Source organism: Puma concolor, chromosome D2 (assembly GCF_028749965.1).
Source record: "Puma concolor isolate L17-30 chromosome D2, mPumCon1.1.hap2, whole genome shotgun sequence".
In the NCBI taxonomy this organism is placed as follows: domain Eukaryota; kingdom Metazoa; phylum Chordata; class Mammalia; order Carnivora; family Felidae; genus Puma; species Puma concolor.
In genome coordinates this window covers 16,731,723-16,756,964 of record NC_141677.1, presented here as the reverse complement: position 1 = coordinate 16,756,964, position 25,242 = coordinate 16,731,723, and the positions used below count along the sequence as shown (strand labels likewise).

The 25,242-nt window shown below is 43.3% G+C and overlaps 1 protein-coding gene across 3 annotated transcripts in view; it reads left to right on the top strand.

Annotated features, from left to right (window-relative positions):
• Positions 1-349: 349 nt before the first annotated feature.
• Positions 350-25,242, top strand: part of DISC1 (DISC1 scaffold protein) — a 351,679-nt gene continuing 326,786 nt past the window's right edge. For 2 of the 3 annotated variants that reach the window (XM_086679681.1, XM_086679682.1), the window contains exon 1: positions 351-757. In XM_086679681.1, the coding sequence (XP_086535807.1) occupies positions 700-757 (58 nt within the window). In that variant the 5' untranslated portion in view covers positions 351-699. Of the gene's footprint in view, positions 758-25,242 lie in introns of all 3 variants that reach the window. The other variant, XM_086679680.1, reaches the window with a different exon arrangement.

The window sequence follows — 25,242 nt, the reverse complement described above, 5'->3', positions numbered from 1 at the left end:
GGTGAAGGTCCGTCAGGGGGCCTAGAAGCTCCACATGGACCCTAGCCTTCCTCCTGCGCCGGCTGCCCAGCCTGGGGAGGGGCTCTGCGACCAGTCCACCACTGCCACAAGATTCAGAAAGTTGGATTCACATTTCATTTTTGAGCAACTGCTCTCGCATCTCTTTGCCAGTGTGACCTGACCTCTTCTAACCTTCTCCCCACCCTCACATCCCCTCTATGCCTTCCATCAACCCTTTGGTCACTTCCCTAATCGCGCGTCTGTGAGGCAGACTCCCTCCTCCCCCACCCAGAGGGCTGCCAGTCTCCTTTCTAGTACACCCGTTCCCCTCCCCGCACTTCCCCTCTCGGGTTCTCCCAGAAATGGGCGAGAGAGCGAGCGGCAAACTTTCAGAGGTCCCGGAGACAGGCTGTGCGCCGCCCGCCCCAGGCGCGCGGGAGTGAGGGTGTGTGTGTGTGTGTGTGTGTGTGTGTGTGTGTGTGTGTGTGTGTGCCTGCGCGCGCGAGCGCGCGTCTGAGTGTGTAAGGGGCCGAAGCTGGAAAGGAAAGCGGCCGCCTCGCGGAGAAGGAAGGAGCCTCCCCCTTCCTCGTCGCCCCCCTCCCCACTTCCCGTCCAGCTTGCTGTCGCTTCCCCCTCCGCGGGCCTCGGGGCGCACGGAGCCTTCCCACGGCCGAGAAGCTGGAGGAGCCTGTGGGGTGCATGCTGGGCGGGGGACCCCAAGGCGCCCCGGCCGGTGGCGGCGGGGGCCACTGCGCAGGTAGGGGCGCTGTCACCGCAGCCCGGGGGTTCCGAGGGATGGGGGTGGATGGGAGAAATCCAGGCGCGGAGGGCGCGTTCTGCCCCTGGAAATCGTGTAGGTCTGGGGGTGTGCCTGTTACCATCTTGTGTGAAGTGCACCCCTTTCGAAGTGAGGGAAACCGAGGGCGCGTGGCGTGCCGGGGTAAGAGAGACGTGGGTCTGGGGCTTCCAGGTCCCTCCCCAAGGACTGTGTTGAGATCCCGGCCAGCGGCAGTTTTTGAAACGGCGCTTGTAGGACCCGCCCCGCTAGGCGGGTCCCGGTGGCAGGGGAAGGAGTCAAGGGCTTGGGGTTGGGATCAATGCGGAGACCCTCACACTCGCCCTAGTCCTGAGGCTCAGCTGAATCTCGGGTTCCACCCCATCGGAGACCTGGGAGGAGGAGATTGGGGGTGGGATATGGAACACAGTGCTGGCACTTCCCCAAGGGTCTGCTCTGCAAACAATTTCACCTCCCACTTCCGACTTGGTAACAGGAACGCCCAAAGCCCGGCTCTGGAGACACCGCTACATTTCCAGCGGCCAGAGCACGGGTCACGCTGTCGATTCTCAGTGTTGACACTGAGGCCCTTAAGTGGATTGTTGCTTTCCAAGAATGACAGGACTTCTCCCACAATCCCACTCTTAAAATGTATGCAAAGGAATCTGAGACTTTCGGAGGGGAATAGGTTCGGAGTCAGGGAGCGCTGGGTTGTGCCCTTGCTGCACCAGAAGAGGGCCCAGTAACTTTAGACACATCCCTTAACATCTTGGAGTCTTGGTTTTCTCCTATGTAAAAGGGAACGTTACAAACCTTCAAAATGTGTGCTCAGTTAGACAGATGAGATTTGGGTAATATCAGAGTCCTAAGAGCAGGAGGTTGGAGACAATCTGTCTCCATCTGAATCCTGGACTTAGTCATACCTCAGTTTCCCCATTTATAAAGTGGGGGCAGTGTCAGTGCCTACCTCATAGGGTTGTCATGGGTTTTAATTGTGGCGGTGGGTGTGAAGCACCTAGTCCAGAGCCTGAGATACACAGTAAGGTCCAAATAACCCTGAGTTCCTATTTTTACCTAAAGCCTAAAATAATTTGGCATGGTGTGGAAATACCAGTTGGATTTGATTCAGGTATAAATAGCAGAGTGTTTTAAAAGACACTTAATTTTATTATATTCAGGCATGGCACCTGAAGTCTTTTGAAGTTTAGTTGTGAATCTCTGTCACTGATCACGAAGAGCCTGGATCTGGTCTCTGAGCTCGGTAACCTTGGGCCTCAGTTTCCTCATCTGTTTACAAAAAAGACCAAAGAAAAGAAACATGGGGACAGTAATTACCGCTTTTTGTACTGATAGAGCTTCCTGAAGATCAAATGAGGTAGAAGATCTGAAAGTGCCTTGACGACTATGAGTCACTAAGCAAATCCAAGACGTCACTGCTACCAGCAGGGATTAATAACATCTGCAATTTTTTTAGAGCCCCCAATGTGTCAGGCAACTCTCTTAGGAATTCCTTTGATGAAATCTGCCCTAAACCTTTGTGAGGTGGGTATTTATAATCTTCATTTCCCCTGCATAAAGCTGAGGTCAGGGCTATCCTGCTTCTTTCGCAAGGTCACATAGCAGGTAAGGGTAAAGGCAGGATTAGAATCTTAGTGTGGGTGCTTCTCACACATGTGTTCTGAACCACTGGCCAAACTGAAGTTGTCGATATAAGCTGTGGTTCAGAGTAGACCTATGTTACATTAGAGGAGATAATATATTCTAACATATTTATAGATTCTAAAATATGAGTGAGGGTGCTTGGCTGGCTCAGTCAGTAGAGCATATGACTCTTGATCTCAGGGTTGTGAGTTTGAGCCCCAGGTTGGGCATAGAGATTACTACATACATATATACGTGTATATACATATGTACATACATATATACGTATATATGTGAATTGTTAATTCTGGTAGATGAGACTTTGAAATAATCTTAATTCTTCTTGCACAAATAAACAATGAGAATCTGCAGAGAAGAAAGGTATTAAAATCTTGAAAGGACATATCTCAAGAATTTATTGCAAATATTAGACTAAATGACCTTTGAATTAATGTTTTATTTTAACCTTTAAATTTGCCAGAACTTGTAAGGTGGTATCATGGTTACCTTGCAAGGCTGGGACCTAGGATATTTCTGCAGGGACTTCGCTACTCATCTGAGATGCTCCCCCTGGAGGGAAATGGACCTTTATTATTAATATTATTATTATTATTATTTATTTTTTAAATATAATTTATTGTCAGATTGGTTTCTATACAACACCCAGTGCTCATCCCAACAAGTGCCCTCTTCCATGCCCATCACCCACTTTCCCCTCTCCCCCACCAAAATGGACCTTTAGAGAAAGTCTGCATCCCTGAGGGAGAGTGAATGCCAGGCCTCTATGCTGCAGAAACAATTCCAAATTCATTTATTTCCTAAATGAAGTTTCTCTTATTCTTCCCCCCCCCCCCCCAAAGCAAAACATGCTCATTACAGGAAGCACAGAAAACTACAAATAAGAGAAAGAACATTACAAATCACTATAGTCCCGGGGCACCGGGGTGGCTCCGTTGGTTAAGCATCCAGCTTCACCTCAGGTCATGATCTCACAGTTTGTGGGTTTGAGCCCCACATCAGGCTTCACGCTGGTAGTGTGGAGTCTGCTTGGGATTCTCTCTCCCTCTCTCTCTGCCCCTCCTCCACTCATGCTTTCTCTCTCTCTTAAAAATAAATAAACTTAAAAAAAATCACTATAATCCTATCAATGCAGGCAAATAGCTTGACATCTCTGTTCTTGTAATCCATTTCTGTGCTATGTTCATCAATTTATATCTTTAAAAAATGGGATGCAAACTATTATTGTTTTGTTGAATGACAAAAATAATGCTTGCTCATTGCTTAAATATCAAGACATTAATTTGGGAAACAAGCCAACATTTGTGATGTGCATTATAACTTTTTCTTTAAAAAAAATCTTAACAGGGGTGCCTGGGTGGCGCAGTCGGTTAGGCGTCTGACTTCAGCCAGGTCACGATCTCACAGTCCGTGAGTTCGAGCCCCGCGTCAGGCTCTGGGCTGATGGCTCGGAGCCTAGAGCCTGTTTCTGATTCTGTGTCTCCCTCTCTCTCTGCCCCTCCCCCGTTCATGCTCTGTCTCTGTCTGTCCCATAAATAAATAAAAACGTTGAAAAAAAAATTAAAAAAAAAATTAAAAAAAAATCTTAACATTTTAATTGGAAAAGGATTACAGATGGAGTTGTTGATGTTTGAGTTTTATTGTGGTTTTGGTCAAAGTTTGATGAAAGACCTTCAGAGCAAAAAGAGGGTACAGTGGTGATCTTTAAATAATAACATCTAAAGCCCAGCACAGAACAAAGTTTTTGAGTATTAAAATAGCTAACATTTTAGATTAGGGTGATTGGAATTAGTATCATTGCTTTGATAATGATGATAATAATTCAGTTTATATGCTGGGTTCTTATGCAGAGCAAACAAAGAGCACTGCTTCCAGAGATGTCTTTGGCAGCCACTCTGGGGGTAGGGATGGTCCCCTTGGCACAGCCTGGGCCACTTGCGGCCAGTCATTTTTCAACCAGCACCATTTAGTAATGTAAGACTTTTAGCCTTTGGGAGTCTTTATGCTGTTTGTTCTTGACGTTAATGACTTTGTGGTAAAAATTCCTTAGTGAATGCCTTCTGTGCAACAATCATGCAATGTAATGGTCAGATGCTTTGACCATCCTGAATCCATTTTTCTGTTGAAATCAGTTTACCGGCTGCATATTTGAGCACAGACTTTGCAATCAGTTTAATTTTTTACAGCAAGTGGAAAGGGGAAAGAACTGTGGCTGACCAATGGATATTATTTCTATTTGGCTTTGGAAGGCAGTCAGGAGCCCCCATGCTGTGCTCAGAGGCTGACTTGACCACCGTTTTGGCCCCACCCTTCTTCCTTTTGGCCACTTGCCTACTGTCATGGCTCAGAAATGGATGGTAGAAATTGTGGGGCTTCCTGTAATCATTACGGGCATTGGTCATCAAGTGTTACAAACAGAATCACAGAACTTATTGCTGGATGAAACTTCAAAAGATCATTTGGTTAAGCCTCTTGAGTTCTGGCAGGTGAGGCATTGAGAAGTGCATTTACCAAGTGTGGGTGCTGAGAACAATCTATTTGGTCAATATAATGTAGTTGTAAGTGCAGGAGACCTGTTCACAAATGAAGTAATTGAAATAAATAGGCCTAGATCATCTTTCCCTTGTCAAATTCAGGTTCGTTTCCCAGCCACATCGCCTTGTGTTCATCCATTTAAAATACATGGAAATATTCTACTTGCTCAACTTCAACATTTACCTGTCATGGTAGGACTTTTTCCCTTTACTTGCAGATCGGGTTAAACTCTCAGAGAAATGCAATTAAAACAGTAAACTCCTTGAGGTGCGGGATAGCAGTCTCTGAGGATAAGTCAGTCTGAGAGTACTGACAGTCTGAGTGACAGTAGAGGTCAGAGTCTGACCTGCTTAGTTTATAGGCAGAAAAGGTGAGAAATGGGAGATGAGTGAGTATTAGAATCTAGGTCCTCTCATCGTACTCAGAGCTGTTTTCATTAAGCCTTGCTTCACTCCGTAGTTCCTTATTTATTTAGGAATAGGTTGCCTTGGAAAGTAGTGAGTTGGTTTTTTTTGCCACCAGTAGCATTTAAGTTGGTGTTGGCTGATTCTGTGGTTGACTATAGTGGGCGAGTCTGCATGGAGGGAGGAAGGCTGGATTGGGTGAGACTTGTAGGAATCCTTATAGCTCTAGGATTCTGTGGTTTTCGTCCTGGAGAATTTGAGCTACTATGTGAATTTCCTATTCCTTTCTCATTGGGGTTTTACATTTTGAACCACCAACCCTCACTGCCCCCCACCACCCCCGCTCCCTCCCAGATGGCCCTATATGGAGACAAATTGCTTTCATAGACTGAAAGGTAATATATCTCAAGTTTAATGAGTGAATTGTGTCCTGAATATGGAACCTGAGTTTAAATTTAATTTTGTGGCGTGCACACCAACTTAACTTTTTCATATCTGTTGTCTTCTAATTTGTGAGTGCATTGATAAGATGATTTGGCATAATTATTAGGCTTGATTTTTGACACAGGAGAATGTATGTGTTTTGCATTTACAAATGAAGGCATGCCTCATCTTACGCAAGCACTGATAGAAAAAGGTGGGCTATTTTACAGGGGTCAAATGAGAAAAGAAGTAAACATAGAGATAAGCTGGGGTTCTCCTGTTTCTAATACACTGGACAGTTAGAACTGCAAAAGCTGTTTTGGGATTGCAAATCCTCTGATAAAAAAAAGTTTATTTCAGCACAGTTCTTACTATTTCCCCAATGCTTTTCTTGACAGCCACAGGCCAGGCATAGTGAAATATGAGACAGCTGTCCTTGGGTGTAGATAATCTGCATCCGATTCAAACAGTAGACTTGGAGGCCTTAAATTACCTGGACTTTTTAAACTGAGATATAATTGACATACATTATGTTAGTTTCAGATGTACAACATAATGATTTGATATTTGTGTATATTGTGAAATGATTGCCACAATAAGTCTAGTTAACATCCTTCACCACACATAGTTACAAAAATTTTTTTTTGTGATGAGAACTTTTGAGATCTGCTTTGAAGATCGTGTAAGATCTACCTTGACTGTCAATCCTTTTGTTTCCCTTGGACTGCTTATAGAATTCTAGAGACATTAACTTATGCATTTATTCATTCCATTGTATTTATTTGTCCATGCAAGAATATTTATTTGGCATGTACTCTACACATAGCACTGTGGCATGCACAGCAGCCTGTTTAAAGATGTATTAGGTTATCCTCACCGACCATCCAGTCTAGAGGAAAGATGTAGCAAAGCCTGCTGTTTTTTCCAAGTGTTGTAAGGTGACACTTATTGGTTAACAACACTCCTAGGATGCTTCTTGGGAAGGTGTCTCAGGGCTTCCCTATATCTTCCTGGTCTTGACACTTGATTGTATTGGGATTTCTTTGCTCCGTTAAGTCCTTCCAGCCCCACGCTGCTGCCACGATAATCTTCCCAAAGCACAGATCTGATTAGGTTACTGTTACTCTGTGCAAAGACTCATTGTCCCACAAGCAAATTCTTACCGTTCTTCACATTCCTTGCGAGGCCTTCCATAAACTGACCCCTAAATCCCTAAAACTGATACTCTGGCTCTTTTATTGCACACGTTATTCTGCCCAGCAAGAATATTATGGAATCTGTCCGCTCCCCCAACTCCCCCACCCCCCAATCTCTACACATCAAAATGTTATCACTCATTTAAGATCTAGCCAGTAAAACTTCTCAGCCTTCCCTGGTCCTCCAGAGTCATCCACTCCTTCCCTCTTTTTCTGTTATAGTTTGTTATGTATTTAAGCTGCTTTTCTGACTTTAGCGTAAACTCCTTTAGCTCAAGGGGGCAGTCTGGTTTATTGGTTTACTTCCGTACCCCCTCATCTGTGTACCACTCTCACTGAATTGAATTAAACTCTTTATTATAGTTTACATGCACTAATCCAGTGTGTAGATTAACCACACCTGTTATTTTTATGTCTTTCAAAAGCAATCAAGAGTTTTAAAAGTTCAGTTCAAATGTTTATTGAGATACACAAACCACATTGCCAGGAGCCATTATAGCAGTTTAAGGTAAGAAAAAAATGTAGAGTCTGCCCATGCCCTTGAGGAGCTTACAGTTCAGTGGAGAAAAGAGAATTCGTTCTTAGGAAATTTCTGGATGTTGTTTTATCAGAATGATTGGGCACATTGGGATACACCAAAATCATTAAGAGTAACGAGCACCCAGTAGATACCCAGGGAATGTTGTCCAGGGTGGATAGATGGATGGATGGAGGGAGGAATGTAGGAGGAATCTTTTAATTTATAATTTATCAATTGCAGTCTTTATTCCTAGATATACTAATTTTTTAAATGTTTTTTAAAAATGTTTATTTTTGAGAGAGAGAGAGAGAGCAGGGGAGGGGCAGGGGGAGAAAGAGAGAGACAGAGAATCCAAAGCAGGGTCTGAACCATCCATGCAGAGCCCAATGTGGGGCTCGAACCCACAAACTGTGAGATCATGAGCTGAGCTGAAGTCAGATGCTTAACTGATTGAGCCACCCAGGCGCCCCACTCCTAGGTATAATAATTTTGAAGATAATTTACTCAAGTATTGATTCTCATGCTTGTATATAAAATGTGCTACTCTTCATCTAGGAAGAGGTATCCTAGTTCTCCATCTGTAGAAACTGCATTAATCCCCTGGCTGTGGTGTTGTGTTTGCCTAATTTCATTGACTTTCTCCTCTCAGGCAGCTCTGTCATGAGGACACATGTTTTCCAGGCTGGGGGAGGCCTCCAGCTGTCTGGGGACCGTGATGAAGGGGAGTGTCTCACACTGATGCAACACTCATGATCTCATCCTCTACCCAGACAGCCAGTTGGCCTTGGGGGTTGTGGAATGAGTTCTGAACTATTTCCCAATCATGCGGCTTTTGTGTGTCTTTCTTTACTTGACTTAAATAGTACTTTGATTGGAAAAATGGACAAATTCTATCATTTTAATCCAACTGTTATATTTTCCTCTTTGATTTGGGATTATCTAACACATTTATTCAAATATTGTTTTAGAATTTTTTTTTGAAAAGCATAAGGGATATATATGAAAAGTATTGATATTGTATATGAAAAAGTATTGATATTGTCTCATTTTTCCCATTTTGCTGAGGTAGACTAGGGCTCAGTGGAAATAAAGTGAGATATTCCAAGGGAGTTGCTTTACCTTAGGCTAATCTTGGGATGAATTCATATTGACACTGCCTTTAAATTTTTATTCTGCTTTTTAATGAGGAAAAGATCCCCTCCCTCATTTTTAAACAATATTTAACTCAAATTTGGAGACTGCCTTTTCCAATAAAATGAATAATTATTAATCATTACAGAGCTGGGGAAGGGGTGAGTCAGCCACAAATTTAGTATAGAGAAACACACTCTTTTGGACATGCCTTTGCATTAGTCTGGGCTGAATTTGTTGAGGGCAGGCCAGGCCAGGCCAGGCCAAGTCTTATTTATCTTCTTACCATTTCTATTCGACCTGAAGTAGGAATAAAGGTTTATTGAGTGGCGTTGCTTTAAAGTAACCTGTGTAATACAGCCCCCAGGGTTGCAGGAGAATTGTTTCTTAACCAGTGGTGGCTCCTGCCATTCTACACGGAGAGGCTTAGGCAGTGGCTGCATTAGAAAGGAGAGGGTAGTGTACTTGTTTTAAAGTTGTTTTATTTTTTTTTTAAATTTTTTTTTCAACGTTTTTTATTTATTTTTGGGACAGAGAGAGACAGAGCATGAACGGGGGAGGGGCAGAGAGAGAGGGAGACACAGAATCGGAAACAGGCTCCAGGCTCCGAGCCATCAGCCCAGAGCCCGACGCGGGGCTCGAACTCACGGACCGCGAGATCGTGACCTGGCTGAAGTCGGACGCTTAACCGACTGCGCCACCCAGGCGCCCCTTAAAGTTGTTTTATATGCAAGCCCACTCTTTAGACAGACTGCATGTTCTAGATCAATACAAGTGGGGACAATTTCTAAAGGTGCTTTCATTCACACATTTCGTAAGAGAAGAATGTCAGTTGCCCATACCAAAGCACGTTGCCATGACTCTAATTTGGAGTGGCTGTAAAAGACTGTGAAGCATGTGGGGGGCTGCAGCAACCCCAAGCCAACTCTTGGTGCTCCCACTGCTCCCAGCGCCACCTACGTTCTGTTGCTCATGACGTTCATCACTTACTGTGATATATTGTGAATTCCTGAAGCATCGGACAAATGCATCTCCTCACGGAAAGGACAGAGATGCATTGCCAAGACAAATTTCATTTAAATTGTGATGAAAATACTTCAAGTTACTCGTTGTGTTGTGGAAAAGTGATGGTTAGCCATGTTTGGTCAGGAGGCCGGATGGGAGTCGGACCCTGGGCAAGTCCCTTAATCTCTCTGGATCTCAGTGTCCTCTCTTGTGGAAACAAGGGGAATGAGATCAGCCCTCAGTGTAGAATTGTGGTAAAATCCTTCATATAAAAGCTCATCACAATCTATAATATTTTTGTGTAAAGAATTGCTTTTATTATAAACTTGCTGATACTGTCCCTAAGGTCAGTCCTTCCTTTAATCTCAGTTTGCCTTATAGCTTGTCCCTCACATCCCAGTCTGGGTCCCCGATCCCTTAACTAAATCATATTAGTGTTTCTGTGGCAAACTAGCTGCTTGTTCCCAGGACTCAGTGGAATAAATAAAGGCCCTTGATCGCTTTGCATCTGTGCGCACGAGGTTTGCCACCCTACAAGATCGAGCTCGGTGAAGTCACATGTCTGCAAGACAAAGGAGAGGAAGCCTGTGGTTCTCAGACGGACACTTCTGGGTTCTGGAATTCTAGATGATGCATCACGAACTTGTACTTAATAGTTGTCGTTTTGCTTCCTCTTTCCCGGCCCCCCGCCTCTCTTTTCTTCCTCCTCCATTTTCAATTCTTAGCCTCAGCTACTGTTGGGTTGTCTCTACTGAGCCAGGCTGCTGATAAGCCGTGACCAAGTCCAGCACTGTACAAGGGGTGAGCAGAGGGCCACGGGAAGTGGTGCAGGGAGGGTGGGAACGAGACTTTATGGAGGGTGTGTTGTCCAGTCTAGCTTCAGCACACTTCCGGAACAGGTGTGCACATGGTCCCTCTGCAAGGCGGCACGGGTGGTCTGCTCTGGGTGGTGGGGAGGTTCCTGGACTCAGCTTCCAAGACTGTGTGCTCACTAGGCCACCCTGGTTTTTGATTCTTGGCTTGACACTTGGATTCTTTGTGTTTTGCCTAAGCCACTAGGGAGGGCCACATTGTGTGGACTGCCTTGCATGAGTTTTGAGTCTTCTCTTGAGGCTGCGTCTTGGATTAATCCTGTATGGCCACGTTCTGCAACCTGAGGGCAAATGATACCTTATGCTGTAGGCTTCTCAGGCCCCTGAGACTGCTCGTCTTGGAGGGAGCACGGGACAACTGCTGTCATTGATAGGCCTGCAGGGGACAGGGTTGCAACAGTCAAGGTGCCCCCTTACATGCCCACCACCTGCAGTCAAGGTGAGCGAGTCCTTTGGCATATGTGATGCTGTCTTGGGCTCTGAGCATTCTAGAGTTCCTTGTGATAAGGCTTCGTGTCGGTGATTAATACCAAATGTATCACGGAGAGTGATGGTTGTATGACAGAGTATATTGCATTGGCTCTGCAAAGGGAATTCTGGTCTAGACCCAGACAATCTTTGCTTTTTTCAAGGTGCAATTTAATTTTGGTTTTCTCTTTATAAAACGTTCATCTGTATGAAATGTGAGCTTTGTAAGAGTCTCCATTAGGACACTGTCTGTATTTTGGTTTCTTCTCTGATGGGTTGCCTCTCCCGTCGCAGAAAATTCGCCGCTCCTGCTGATATCACTTCATACCCAAAGAGGGCATTCTAACCTTAAAAGAAGTTCAGCTCAGCAGCGTGCCTGCCATTGCCTTTCTCTCTAAACTCGGAGTTTGCTCACTCCCTTGGCTTCTCAGGTGTTTTGGCTCCGGGGAAGAAACAGTCATGGTTCATGTGTATTTAATAAAACCATTATGAAAACGAACCCAACCCCAGCGCACACTGGGGTGGAGCAGGACCTGGCTGCTTGCTTTGCCACCGAACCTCACCGGCTCCCTGTAACTTTGGGGAGCTGTTTTCACTGAGGGAGAACTTCTGTGAGCTTGGGGACTTGGCAGGCCAGTTGGCTGATCCTTTGGGTGTTCTTTCAGCATTGTCTGCAGTGACTGTGGGAGTCAAAGGCCCTTCAGTGCAAAGATAATGCCAGCTTGTTCCCTGGAACCCCAAAGGAGTCAGAGTCAAAGGGACTTTTTGTTTCGCCAACAGAAAACCCACAGGAAATCCCAGCTTCAGCTACTCCTGTGCGGTCTCATTGTGCCGTCAGATCCGACTGTGCTCAGGCCTCTTTGAGAGAGGCAGTAACTCGTACAAAAAAATAAATGAAAGGATGCCGTTCGCAGTGGCCGGGGATCAAGTGCACACGCCATGTGCACTAACATGCAGGTTGGGCACTTGCCTTAGACCCCAGTGCCCAGGCTCTTTCAGCAGTGAGCTCTTGGCGAGCGGACTGAAGGGGATGATAGCCACATCCTACTGTTAGGAGAATCGACTGTGGTCACATAAGTAAAGATCTGAGTAACAGTGTCTTTCTCATTGTGGGCACTTGTATTATTATGATGATTATTATTATTGATGGGTTATAATTAGATTTCAAATCTCTAATAGCAGTTCTGTCACTTGCCCTTTGTAAGCTGGGCAAATAGTTATGCTTATTTTGTTGGACTGTTGTGAGCATTACAGGAGATAATATACACAAAGGACTTAGAAAACAGTAGCAAACTAAAACAGGGGAGGCTGCAGCCCTCCACGTGCGGGTGATGTCCTGCCCAGCATCCCAGTCGAGGGGTGAGTGGGGCTGACACTCAGGCTGGGCTGCTGAGGAAGGCCTGCCTTTTCCTAATTCATCAGCTTGGAGACGCTACTTTTTTCTAACATAGTTTCCTAGAGGGGATGTCTTTTCATAGTCCATCACCCCCGAGGAGGTGCCCGTTGAAAAATGTGCCCAGTGGTACCATTTGTGCCAGCAGTGGCTCTGTCGACAAGAGAAAGATGCTGTTGTCAGGGTAGCGAGCGGGGTCGTCTGGAGGAGGGTGTGGCATGCTTCAGCAGGCTCTGTCCTGCTCACTTCACTGTAATTTCAGTGATGGGATTACCATAGTCGGACGAACAATTTTGCCATTTCCTCAATTCTGAATTTTCTCTAGGATTCTCCTTGAAGCCAAGGGCTATAGTCCTTTTCCCTCCAAGGCCCCCTTCCCCACCACTGCCCTGCTCGCGTCCTCCAGTGCGGACAGTTGTTAACACAGGCCAGAAAAGAACGGGCAAGGGTGTAGGCCGGGTGCTGGTTGTTGACTCTTGGCCCCTCACCCGCCCTTCTGTGCTTTGCTCTTTACTCCTGGGGCTGGGAGTCTGAAAGTGGCACATCCTTAACTCCCTTGTCAGCTCCCTTCCTGTTAAATTCTGCCAGTAAGAGGCACTTGTGGGACACCAGAGGCAGGAGGAAGAGAAAAGCTTGTGAATTCTGGGTTTTTCGGTGGGGCACCTGCAGACGTGCACTGTAGCAGTGGCAAGGCTGTGTGATTTGGGGACTCCAGCAGCCCTGGCAGGTGGCCTTTGTTTCCCAGGCCCGAGAGCCAATGCCCACCACCTCTTGCCCTGCAGCACATGAGCAGGCTCTGGGACACACAGCCCAGGAGCACCAGCCCCTGATTTTTAGCTACTATCCTTTCCTCCTCTTGGCTCCACCTTTCCTTCTCCTTTGTTCTCTTCCAGTTCTTTCCACACCTCTGTGACCAGCTCCCTGGATTAAATGTCCTCTGTTTGGTGTACCTGGAGTGGTCCCAGGTTTCCTGTACTCTGTGTGTAGCTTGTGTGGACTCTAAATCTGTTGGGTGCTTAGGGGCTCGTACACTCCCTAGGATCTCATAGCACATGGACCCTTCCTCCGTGTTTCATCTTCATCACATGTGTTAGGATTACTGCCATAGCCTTTAAAGTAGGCTTTCAGCCTTTGGCCTCTTCCTAATGACAGTGGACATTCTGGTCTGATTAATTTCCCCAAAACTCTACTTCACCTGGCTCACACCTCTGCTTAAAATCTTACAGTTCTTATGACAGCCACCCTGATGGTGAGAATCATAACTATGGACACCTCTTCTGCGATCCTAGTAACGGAGAGGTCTGTCATTCCTTCACCCTGGCTGGGAGGAAGGTGGTTAACTCAGCGGTAAACACACCAGCAGTCACGTGAATGTGAGGAAGATTTTGTACTGGGCTGTGGCTGCCTCCTCCTTCTTCCCTCCCCTCTCTGGTTCCTTGTTCAAGTCAAACTGCACTGTGCTGGCTGCTCCTCCTCTCCTGGAGGGCAAGTTCAGCTTATAAGCCCCGCCCAATATCCTGGGAAGTTTAAATCATGTCAGTTCTTATAAACTGATGGAAATACATGTACTGTGAGAAGTGCAGACGGTTGTAAGCCTAGATAAGATTGTTATTGTCTTGAGAGGGGGGTTTCTCACCCACAAGTTTTCTCACTTCCTTGAAGTAGTGTTTTTAGGGAATTCCATATTGAAGAAGATGGGAAGACTTAAGGGAAATGAATGGGACATTGTAGGGTTGCCTGGAAGAAAAATAATACAGTTAATGTACAAACATAACTTTATTGATTCTATATAAAAAACAGAACATAGTCATAATAAAAAAAAATCAAACAAGCCTGAAAAATACATCATGGAAGAAGAAATGATCCCTCAAGTCCCACCTTTCTCACTCTTAATTTTTTACCAAACATCCTTCTGGAAGGTTCTCAGAGCCTGTGTTATATGCACTACAATATTATAGAAATGGGATCATGCTGCATCTTGTTTTTGTTTTTTTTAACTTAATTTTATTCCCATTTATTAGTATAGCACAGAAATGTTTTCATGTCAACAAATACTGCTTTACATCATTATTGTGAATGGCTACACAGTACTCCATGTATGTACCATAATTTACTCATCCAGTCACATTAAATTGGAATGTTTACAGTTGTCATCCCATTATTTGCCTTAATTTTTATTAAGTTCTTGTATTTAAGGTGATGCTAGTGCCATAACAGATATTCAGAGATATCGATGGCTTAAAACATTAGAAGTATATTTTTCTTGAAGGTAAAGTTCAGACTCTCCCTCCCTATTGAGAGACCAGGCTTGGCTGGAGGGGCTGCTCCGCCTTGTGTGACCATTCAGGGTTTCAGGCTGACAAAGGCCCCACTACTTTCAGCATGTGGCTTCCAAAGTTGCCCAGGACTTTGCCACCCAGCTAGCCGGTAGTGAAAGGAAGAGCAGAAGACTTCATGGGAGGTTTTTAATGCATTAGAACCAGAAGTGGGGGATACTGCTTCTGCCCACATTCCATTGGTCAGTCAGTCACGTGGCCATATAAAGCCATGAGGAACGCTGGGAAATGTAGTTTAGCTGTGCATGCAGGAGGAGAAAGCAATAGGTTTGGGGAACAGTGGCCATTCTCTGCCACAGCTTTCCCTACTGGTCACCAAAACTCCTTTCACTTCCCCCTGCCTCACATTTCCACTCACACTTCCCAGAAGGAGACACTGGAGGTCCTATGCAGTCATTGCGTCTTGATCACTTTTCAGGATCTCTGGCTGATGTGCAGTCTTCTCTTTCACATCTAAATGAGGATCCTCATGTTTCTGTGACTTCTGACTTAAAAAGGAAAACCATTATTTGCCTTCTCCCAGCCTCTCTCAATTTTCAGTGGTGGAGCAGAGACATCATAAAAGCACAAAAAACTCCCACTTGGAAGAGGGTAAAATAGGATGTGCACAGTAGTCCCGTGTGCAAAGCAATCACCAAAGCCATTGGGTAGGCAAGGTGGAGTCCCCCCAACAGGCGGTGGGAGAACTTTCTCCATTAGACCTCGATTCTGCTTTCTTAGAGGAAATCTCTAATTGATGGGTCTCCATGGTCTGTCCTGCCAAGTTCCTCTTTGTCTTTTATTCTCCCTGGCAGCATTTGAAGTGGTTGCTGGGGAGTCTGCCATCTTCATGAGGGTGTGCATAGCTTTTGCTGCTCTCTGTTTGGTGGCCTGAGGTTTTTAAAGGCTCTTACAGACTTTTAAATTTTTTTTAAATTCAAGCTCATGGTTTCTTAGGCCATACATTTCTGTCAAAAATGTAGTAGGGTTCTCTTCTGTTTTTTTTTTTTTTTCACTAAGTTTCTTATACCAACAGATAATCCCAAAGTTTTTTCCCAGATATTATTATCAAGCTCGACTTATTACATTACTTTATCATCCCATGCCCTTCTTTCTCAACCAAATGGTGATTATTTTGAGGCCCATAAGCTCAGATGGGAACGCAAACTCTTAATCAGTTCCTTGTTACAGGGCTGAGTCTTTGGGCCTTTGTCACTCAAGGTTTTTCAATCTTATTTCTTACCGTTTGAGATTTAGAAGCAGCCAGCTTTCAACCCTTTCCAACTCTTACAGTACACACGTTTCTTCATTCTAACCCCTTTCATTTATGCTTGCAAACCAACAAATTCTTGAGTGAGCATATCTCTTTTTTTAATATTACTTTAATATTTACTATTTCTTTCATTTTGTTACTACTAACAGTTCTACTTTCCAACTCTTTCCCTGGAGCTACAAGCATAGTAGACACTAGGTATGCTTTTTAGTTATTGCAGGTGATGATTTTATTAAATATTTTGCCACTGCATAACTTGGGCCTCCACCTTTCCAACCTCTAAGATCAGTTTCCTTGTTGTCTCCTGCCTCATTACTAAACCAGTGCTCCTTGTTTTAGGTAGGGCCTTACTTTAAGGCACTAATCATGTATTAGTTCACCTGCTGTTGTAATGTAAAAACCCAAATTCTCAGTGGCATGTCACTTTCAAAGTTTGTTATCTTGCTCATATATATAAATCACATTTTTTTAAATGAAAAATTTTTTTAATGTTTATTCATTTTTGAGAGAGAGAGGGAGAGAGAGAGATGGGAGCAGAGAGAGAGAGGAAGACACAGAATCCCAAGCAGGCTCCAGGCTCTGAGCTGCCGGCACAGAGCCTGAGCGTGGGGCTTGAACCCACAGACTGTGAGATCATGACCCGAGCCTAAGTTGGCCACTTAATCAACTGACCCACGCAGGCGCCTCTGTAAATTACATTTTGAAGCAGGGTTGTTGTTTGTGGTGGTAGGGGGTAGGGGTTCTATCCTAGTTAGTCATTCAGGGATTCAGATAGACCAGTTCTCCTCTGTTTGCAACAAATGGCTTCCAGAGTCACCCAGTGAGTCAACATCTAATCAGTAGATAGAAGAAGGCAGAGCATGGGACAACTGCAAAGGGGGCCAGGCCTAGAAGTGGAGGATATCACTTTTGTTCACAATTTCATTGACTAGGACTCAGACTCATGGCTATGCATAATTTCAGGGGTAGCTGGGAAATGTAGTCCAACCATGTGTCCAAGAGAAAAGGGAAATGGGCTAGTGAGCCTCTATCTGTTTCTGCCTAGGTGGCCATGTAGCAGAGACTCTTCTAAGAGCCTTACATATATGAACTCCTTCAATTCTATGTGATGGAAACTGTTGATTCCTCATTTAAAAATAGGAAACTGAGATACTGGGAGGTTAAATAGCTCACCAGAGTTCACATAGCTACTAGTGGTGGAGACAGGAGGCCCTCACCTCCTGGCCTGCTGCCTTATTTACCACTCTAAACTTATAAAATAGAATACAGTTGAAACATAAAAGTGAAATATAGAAATGATAAAAGTGGTGATCACAGATTCAAAGATTAAAAAGTGAGATTTAGAAGTGATAAATTTTAAAACTACATAAAATAAAGAGAAATAATCATAATTTAGAAGCAGAGATACAAACTTGAGAGAATGATACACAAACTTCAATGTTGCTTAAGGATAAGATGTGATAAATGAACCATAATGGAGAAAAATTAAAGAAAGTAGAAATTAAGAAAAAAGTGTTTATATGTTGGTGGGAGTGCAAACTGGTGCAACCACTGTGGAAAACAGTATGGAGGTTCCTCAAAAAGTTAAAAATAGAACTACCCCATGATCTAGCAGTTGCACTACTAGGTATTTACCCAAAGGATACAAAAATACTGATTCAAAGGGTACATGCACCCCAATGTCTATGACACCATTATCAGCAATAGCTAAACTATGGAAAGAGCCCAAATGTCCATTGACTGATGAATGGGTAAAGAAGATGTGGTGTGTATATATATATACAATGGGATATAACTTATCCATCAAAAAGAATGAAACCTTGCCATTTGCAATGATGTGGATGGAGCTAGAAAGTATTATGCTAAGTGAAATAAGTCAGTCGGAGAAAGACAGATACCATATGATTTCACTTATATGTGGAATTTAAGAAACAAAAGTGAATATAGGGGGAGGAAATAGATAAATCAAGGAATAGATTCTTAACTATAGAGAACAAACTGATGGTTACTGGAAGGGAAGAGGGTGGGAGGGATGGGTGAAATAGGTGATGGGAATTAAAGAATGCACTTGTCATGATGAGCACCAGGTCACGTAGGGAAGTGTTGAATCACTGTATTGTACATCTGAAACTAATATTACACTGTATGTTGACTAACTGGAATTTAAATAAAAATTTGGAGGAAAAAACCCAAAAAAGTGTTTATAAAAATACATGTAAATTGAAATAAAACCTCCAGATGAAGTGAAAAAGTAGTAAAATATAACAAAGAAAAATGTTAAATAAGTGAAGTAAGAATTAATTAAGTGAAAATAAAAATGTTAAGAAAGGCAAAGCAAATTCAGGACTCAATATTTAGTAAAACAGAAAAGTATGTCTCAAAACAAAGGAAATATAGTCATACCTTTTTTTTTTTTTTGAGAGAACACACGTGACCAAGTGAGCAGGGGGAAGGGTAGAGGGAAAGAGACAGAATCTTAAGCAGGCTCCACACTCAGTGCAGAGCCTGACGCGGGGCTCAATCTCCTGACCCTGACATCATGACCTGAGCCAAAATCAAGAGTCAGACGGTTAACTGATTGAGCCACCCAGATGCCCCTCGTCACACCTCATTTTATTGTGCTTGCAGATATTGCTTTTTTTTTTTTTGAAATAAATTGAAGGTTTGTGGCAACGTTGCAGTAGGTGAGTCTGTGGGTGCCATTTTTCCAACAGCGTTTGCTGTCTTCATGTCTCTTTATCACATTTTGGTAATTCTTACAATATTTCCAACTTGCTCATTATTTTGTTATGGAGGTTTGTGATCAGTGATTACAACTTGCTGGAAACTCAGATAATGCTTAGCATTTTTTAGGAATAAAGTGCTTTTAAATTAAGGTATGTACATGCTGTTTTAAGCATAAGGCACACTTAAGAGACTACAGTACTGGGGCGCCTGGGTGGCGCAGTCGGTTAAGCGTCCGACTTCAGCCAGGTCACGATCTCGCGGTCCGTGAGTTCGAGCCCCGCGTCGGGCTCTGGGCTGATGGCTCAGAGCCTGGAGCCTGTTTCCGATTCTGTGGCTCCCTCTCTCTCTGCCCCTCCCCCGTTCATGCTCTGTCTCTCTCTGTCCCAAAAATAAATAAACGTTGAAAAAAAAAATTAAAAAAAAAAAAAAAAAGAGACTACAGTACTGTGTGAATATAACTTTTGTAAGCACTGGGAAATCCAAAAATTGACTGGCCTCCCTTTATTGTGATACTTGCTTTATTGTGGTGGTATGCTTGTACAAGCTTCCTCAATGCCAAATGAGAACAAAATTGAACTAAAAATACAAAACAATAAGTGAAACCAAAACACTATAAAATCACAAATCCTTTAGAGGACTATGGGATTTTACAAATTAACGGGAAAACAGGAAAAATTAGTGGCAACATAAATTCTGCCCTCACAGTGCTCCAGTCTGAATTTATGCCCGTGATTAGGGGGTTCCAGGTAGGCATTTTCAGAGCAGAGAAATGGGGGATGGGGGAGCACCACTAGGTCCCCTCCTCCTTTATAGGCCCTAAAATGCCTGAGTGGAATGATGTCCACAGGATGGCAGAATAGGAAGCTCCAGGCCCTTGTTCTCCCATGGAGATGTTTAAAAAGGCAAACACAAACGATCAATTAGAGACTGGCTGAAATAACTTCACAGGAGCCCTGGAAAATAGTCAAAGGTCTACAGTAACTAAGTGAATGCCCAATTAAGAAAAAGTCACATTCAGAATGGTAGGTTCTACAGAGTTTAAACAGCAAGTGAATAAAAAATAATTATAAATCTATGCTAACAGTATAAAGATGTCATTTGTGACACCAGTAACAAAAAGAGTGGGTGGAGCTGGGCAGAAGTAGAGTTTTTGTATGCTATTGACATTTAATTGGTATTGACTCAAATTAGATTATTATAACTTTCGGATATTATATGTAATCCTCACGGTGGCCACAAAGAAAGCATCTACAGAATACACACAAAAGGAAACGAGAAAGAAATCAAAATGTGCCACTATAAAAAATCAACTAGACACAAAGGAAGGCAATAAAGGAGGAAATGAGGGACAAAAAAGCTGCAGAAAACATGCAGAAAACAAATGGTAACATGGCAGAAGTGAGTCTTTCATTATCAGTAATCGCTTTCAATGTGAACAGATTAAACTCACCGCAAGGCATAGATTGGCAGAATGGATAAAAAAACCGCGATCCAAGTGCATGCTGTCTACAGAGACTTACTTTAGCTGTAAGGACACATACAGGTTGAAAGTAGAAAGATGGAAAAAGACGCTCCATGCAAATCAAAAGAGAGTAATCAAAAGAGAGCTGAGGTATCTGTACTGATGTTAGGCAAAATGGACTGTAAGTAAAAAACTGTTATAGGAGACAGAGAAGGACATTGTGTATTGATAAAAGGCTCCATTCACCAAGAAGAATGGACAGTTATATATGTACCAGATATCAGAGCTCCGAAATATGGGAAGCAAACACTGACGGAAGTGAAGGGAGAGAGAGCCCTGGGACGGAATGTCTGTGTGATGCAGCAAGCAGGCTGGGGCAGCCTCTGTCGTGAGTCCCACAGCACTTGATGCAGACATCTGTAATCTGTCAGCCCCTGTACTTCTTGTGGATTCTGACTTCAGCTGTGCTGCCCCTGCAACTTGGTGATGAGCCTCCCCACCTTCCCACTCTCCTGTCTGAGGGCTTCTCTTTCCTCCAAACCCCGTCCCCTCCAGCAAGGCTTTTTGTATGTGTCCAGATTAATGACGTGGATCACTTGCCCTTGGCCTCTTGCACACATGGTCTCTACCACCCATTTAGCACCTTTGACAATTGATGCTTTTATTTTTTACTTATATTTTGTCTACTTGTTGGTATCCTTGAACAGATCTTCAGTTCCTTGGGGGCCAATGCTTTTTTAAGTCACTGGCACTTAGCACTGTAACCTGGGCGCACGATCTTATTTTTTTGTTGAATTAATAGATGTCTCTTTGAATTGGGCCCAAACACTGATCTTAACCTTAAGCATTAGCTAGTGGAAGCATCATAGATATTACATTGGGCAGCATAGCTAAGCTACTGAATTTTGTGAGCCTTGGTTTCCTAATTTTTAGGTCTGAGGTCTCTTTTTTGTGCCTCTACTATATGTGTTAGGCCAAGTGCTAATGCTCTCACTTAACCATCACAACAGCCTAAAATGGAGGGGGTACTATTCTTATCCCCATTTTTCAGATGAGAAAATAGAGGCCCAGAGACATTAAGTAACTTGCAAAAGTTATGCAATTTATAAATGGAAGACTGGAATTTGAACCCACATCTCCCTCTTTGCTTATTATTATTATTTTTAAAAGTTATTTATTTATTTATTTATTTATTTATTTATTTATTTATTTAGAGAATCCCAAGCAGGCTCCATGCTCAGTGCACAGCCTGATGTGGGGCTCAATCCCACAACCATGAGATCATGACCTGAGCTGAAATCAAGAGTCAGGCGCTCAACTGACTGAGCTATCCAGGCACCCCTGCTTATTATTTTAAAGATCTGCATATACTTACCGTTCAGTCCTTGAAGTTCTTCATCGTGCTTGTGATCTAAGTTCAAATGCTTTGTTACTTCTTCCCCTCCCCCGGTGCTAGGGAGGCAGGCAGAATAATGGCCCCCCCAAAGATCTCTGTATACTAATCCCTGGAACCTGTGAATATGTTACCTTACATGGCAAAAGAGACTTTGCAGATGCGATGAAGTTAAGGATCTCGAGATCAGGATACTATTTCAGACTTTCCAAGTGAGCCCAATGTAATCACAATATAAGTGAAAGAGACAGGAAGGAGATCTGAAGATGCTAAGCTGCTGGTTTTGAAGATGGAGGAAGAGGCCATAAACCAAGAAATTCAGGTAGCTTCTAGAAGCTGGAAAAGTCAAGAAAACAGATTCTTCCTTAGAGCCTCCATAAGGAAAGTAACAATGCTGACACCTAGATTTTAGCTCAGTGACTCTTATGTTGGACTTCTAACCTTCAGAACTGTAAGATAACACATTTATAAGTCTTCCATTTATAAATTGCATTACTTGAAGCAAGTAAGTTTGCAGTAACTTGTTACAGCAGCAATAGGACACTGATAAAATAGTTTTTCTGCTTTTCTTGCTCTCTGGGAGATTACTGAACTAGTTCTAAAACTCCCTCTTTCCCTTCACATGTCTCCCCCGCCCATCACCATTCCAAGTCACATTACAGAGCTCTCTGTGTCCACTGGATTATCACTCTCTGTGGGTGTGGAAATGTTCTCACTTCTACTTAAGGCCATCCAGACTAGTGGCCTTCCTGGCTGTTTTCTCTTTATAATTTGTTTTAATGTTTATTTATTTTGAGAGAGAGAGAGAGAGAGAGAGAGAGAGAGAGAGAACTCAAGTGTGGGCAGGTGGTGGTGGTAGGGGAAGAGAGAGAGAGGGAGAGAGAGAAAGAATGCCAAGCAGGCTCCATGCTGTCAACACGGAGAGCAGGGCTTGAACTCATGAACTATGAGATCATGACCTGAGCCAAAATCAAGAGTTGGCCCCTTAACCGACTGAGCCACTAAGGTGCCCCTTGGCTGTTTTCTCTTAAAAGGTGGTGCCCAGAAAGGAAAAGAATAGGCCATATGTGTTCTTAGTAGAACAAAGAACAGTAGGTCTCTTGCCTCCTTAACTTGAACATTAGGTCCTTTTCAGTGCAAGCCAAGACAATGCTTAATTTTGATACCCACATCACATCACATTGGCCAATCAGGTTGAGTTTACTGTTCACTACAACTCCTAAGCTTTTCACATCATATTAAAGCAGAATACCTGATGAATTGTTCTTGTATCTTTTAGAATGTCTGCCATCTTGACTCATGTAGTTTTGGCTCAAAGAGGGAAGAAAAGTGTACTGAATTAATCTCTCCAGGGAAAGATTTAAAGACCGGGCTAATAAGGAGAGACAGATGGAATTCTGAAAGAAAGATGGTGAATTCTAGAGCTAATTTAATTAAAAGGCTATGGGAACATTGCATTGGTGCATAAATAAAATATGACAATCAGTGTCATCTAAGAAGCCTTCAGCAAAAATCTAATCTCATTTTAAAAATATTACATAGAAATGTTATTTAAAAAAATTTTTTTAATGTTTATTCATTTTTGAGAGAGAGAGAGAGAGCATGAAAGGGCAGGAGCAGAGAGAGAGGAGACACAGAATCTGAAACACGCTTCAGGCTCTGAGCTGTTAGCACAGAGCCCAATGTGAAGCTCAAACCCAAGAACCGTGAGATCATGACTTGAACAGAAGTTTAATCAACTGAGCCACGCAAGCGCCCCACATAGAAATGTTATTTTTAAGCAAATGGTGTTATGACATAAAAGAAGCTGAGAGAAGCAGAGAGGCCAGGATGGACCCAGCCAGACAGGACCTGGCCATCCTCTGCCCATCCCCTCCCCACATGCTCTTTAGAGGGCATAGGATCTCCCAACCATTTCACTCAGTGAAACATCTGTGACATTGACAGCTTGAGGGGTAAAGGGAAATGCTCTTAGGGAAAAGAGAAGGCTTTCATCCTTGCCCAGCCATCATGGGCTCCAAGGATGACTGGGAACTTGAGAATCTAGAGAGGGGGAGTTCAGGATTAGCTTTAGCAAAGGAGGGTGCTGAGGTTATTGAGAATTTCAGAAATGGAACAGTTCTTCCCTTTAAAATTCAGAACAGCTGTGCCCAAGCCCTCTGGGCTTCCTAGAATTTGTGTTTAAATGTTTATGTATTCCTATGCAAATCTTTCAAACAATGTAGCTACAATGCAGTACCTCAAAGTAGGTAAACCAGTTGGCTCCCCTGCATGGTCACCTTGCATAGCCTGGTTGAGTGAAGACAGGAGCCCATATCCTGAAGGATGTCCTTACAGAACAAGTGGGATTCAGTGCCTCCTAAAAGAAGGAGGAAAGCAATTGGCAAGATTATTTCCATTAACTTTAAGGTACCCAAGAGGACCACAGAGGTGTCATTCTCTCTGATTTGGATAAATCTGGGGCAGCCCAAAGGTTGCCAAGGGATGTAGGGAGAGAATTTTAATTTGCACACTTGAGCTTTGCAGTCTGGCTGACCCTTTTGGAGTTTACCTGTCTTTAAATGGCAGAATCAGAAGTTTGATGCTTCCTTACCTTCAGTGACCTTTCCTCAGCCCTCCTCTCCCTGATAAGCTACAGGAACGTTATTCTGCTTGTATGATCTGTTGTGGTAGTAACACACACACAGAATAATTGCCATTCAAACTTCTTTTGGATGTGCTTCACCCTTGTTGAATTAAAATCAAATTGCTTTCTACTTCGGTGAATCCAATTCAGATTTCTAACTGACCATAGGTTCAAGTTTTAATTTAAAATTCCGTTTCTTTTAAAAATTAGCAATTCAAATTGCAAGGTTGGTAGGGCAGCCCAGAGTCTGAGTCTGTTGGTGTTGGCATGTGCCTTAGCTGTCATCTGTCCTGAGGGATGTTTTGTTGAACTCTTCTGGGGACAGAATAGTCGCTACTTTAAACAGATTATGTGTAATAATGTAAGAGAAAGTGCTTTGTACACCATAGAACATTCAACAAATATTAACTATTATTAGCATTTGTAAAGGTGCTTTTTCCATCGTTGCTCGCTTTACTTATTATAACACATGCTTCCATATTGGACTCCTAGTTTGCTTTATGTGAATATAAGTCAGAATAACTTTATAAGTCATTTAGGAACACTTTTTACTGCATGCACTCATTCCTGTACAGGTGAGGGATGTGTCACCCAGTGGTACAAGAGACGATTTTCAGAGTCACAGGACTTGACAAGGAATAGCACTAACTCACAGTCTAACGTTTTCCTTTTGCCAAGGAGAAAGTCTGTTTGCCTCTAGTGTGTCTTTAACTTTCTCTAACACTAATTTCCCTTGTAATAAAGATGGAGCCAAGCAGGCTTCTGTCCCTAGAATCTTTGGCCAACAACAAAAAATGCTGTTTTTCATGGTCTTTATTTGTACAGTTATCTTCTAATTATGGCAAGTGATCGTCATATCCCAGTTATGGTAGTAGTACCAAGAAATTGTTCTTCAAAATAGATTTATTTAAGCAAAAGAAATGAGTCAGTTTATGCAAAAGTATAAAGAAAATATTGTTACAGGTGATGATCTGCCATAACAGGCACTTGAAGTGGTGTTAGACTGGGTGATTTTGGGGACACATGGCTCTCCGTGGTTCTTGAGAGTCAGGCCATTGATCAGAG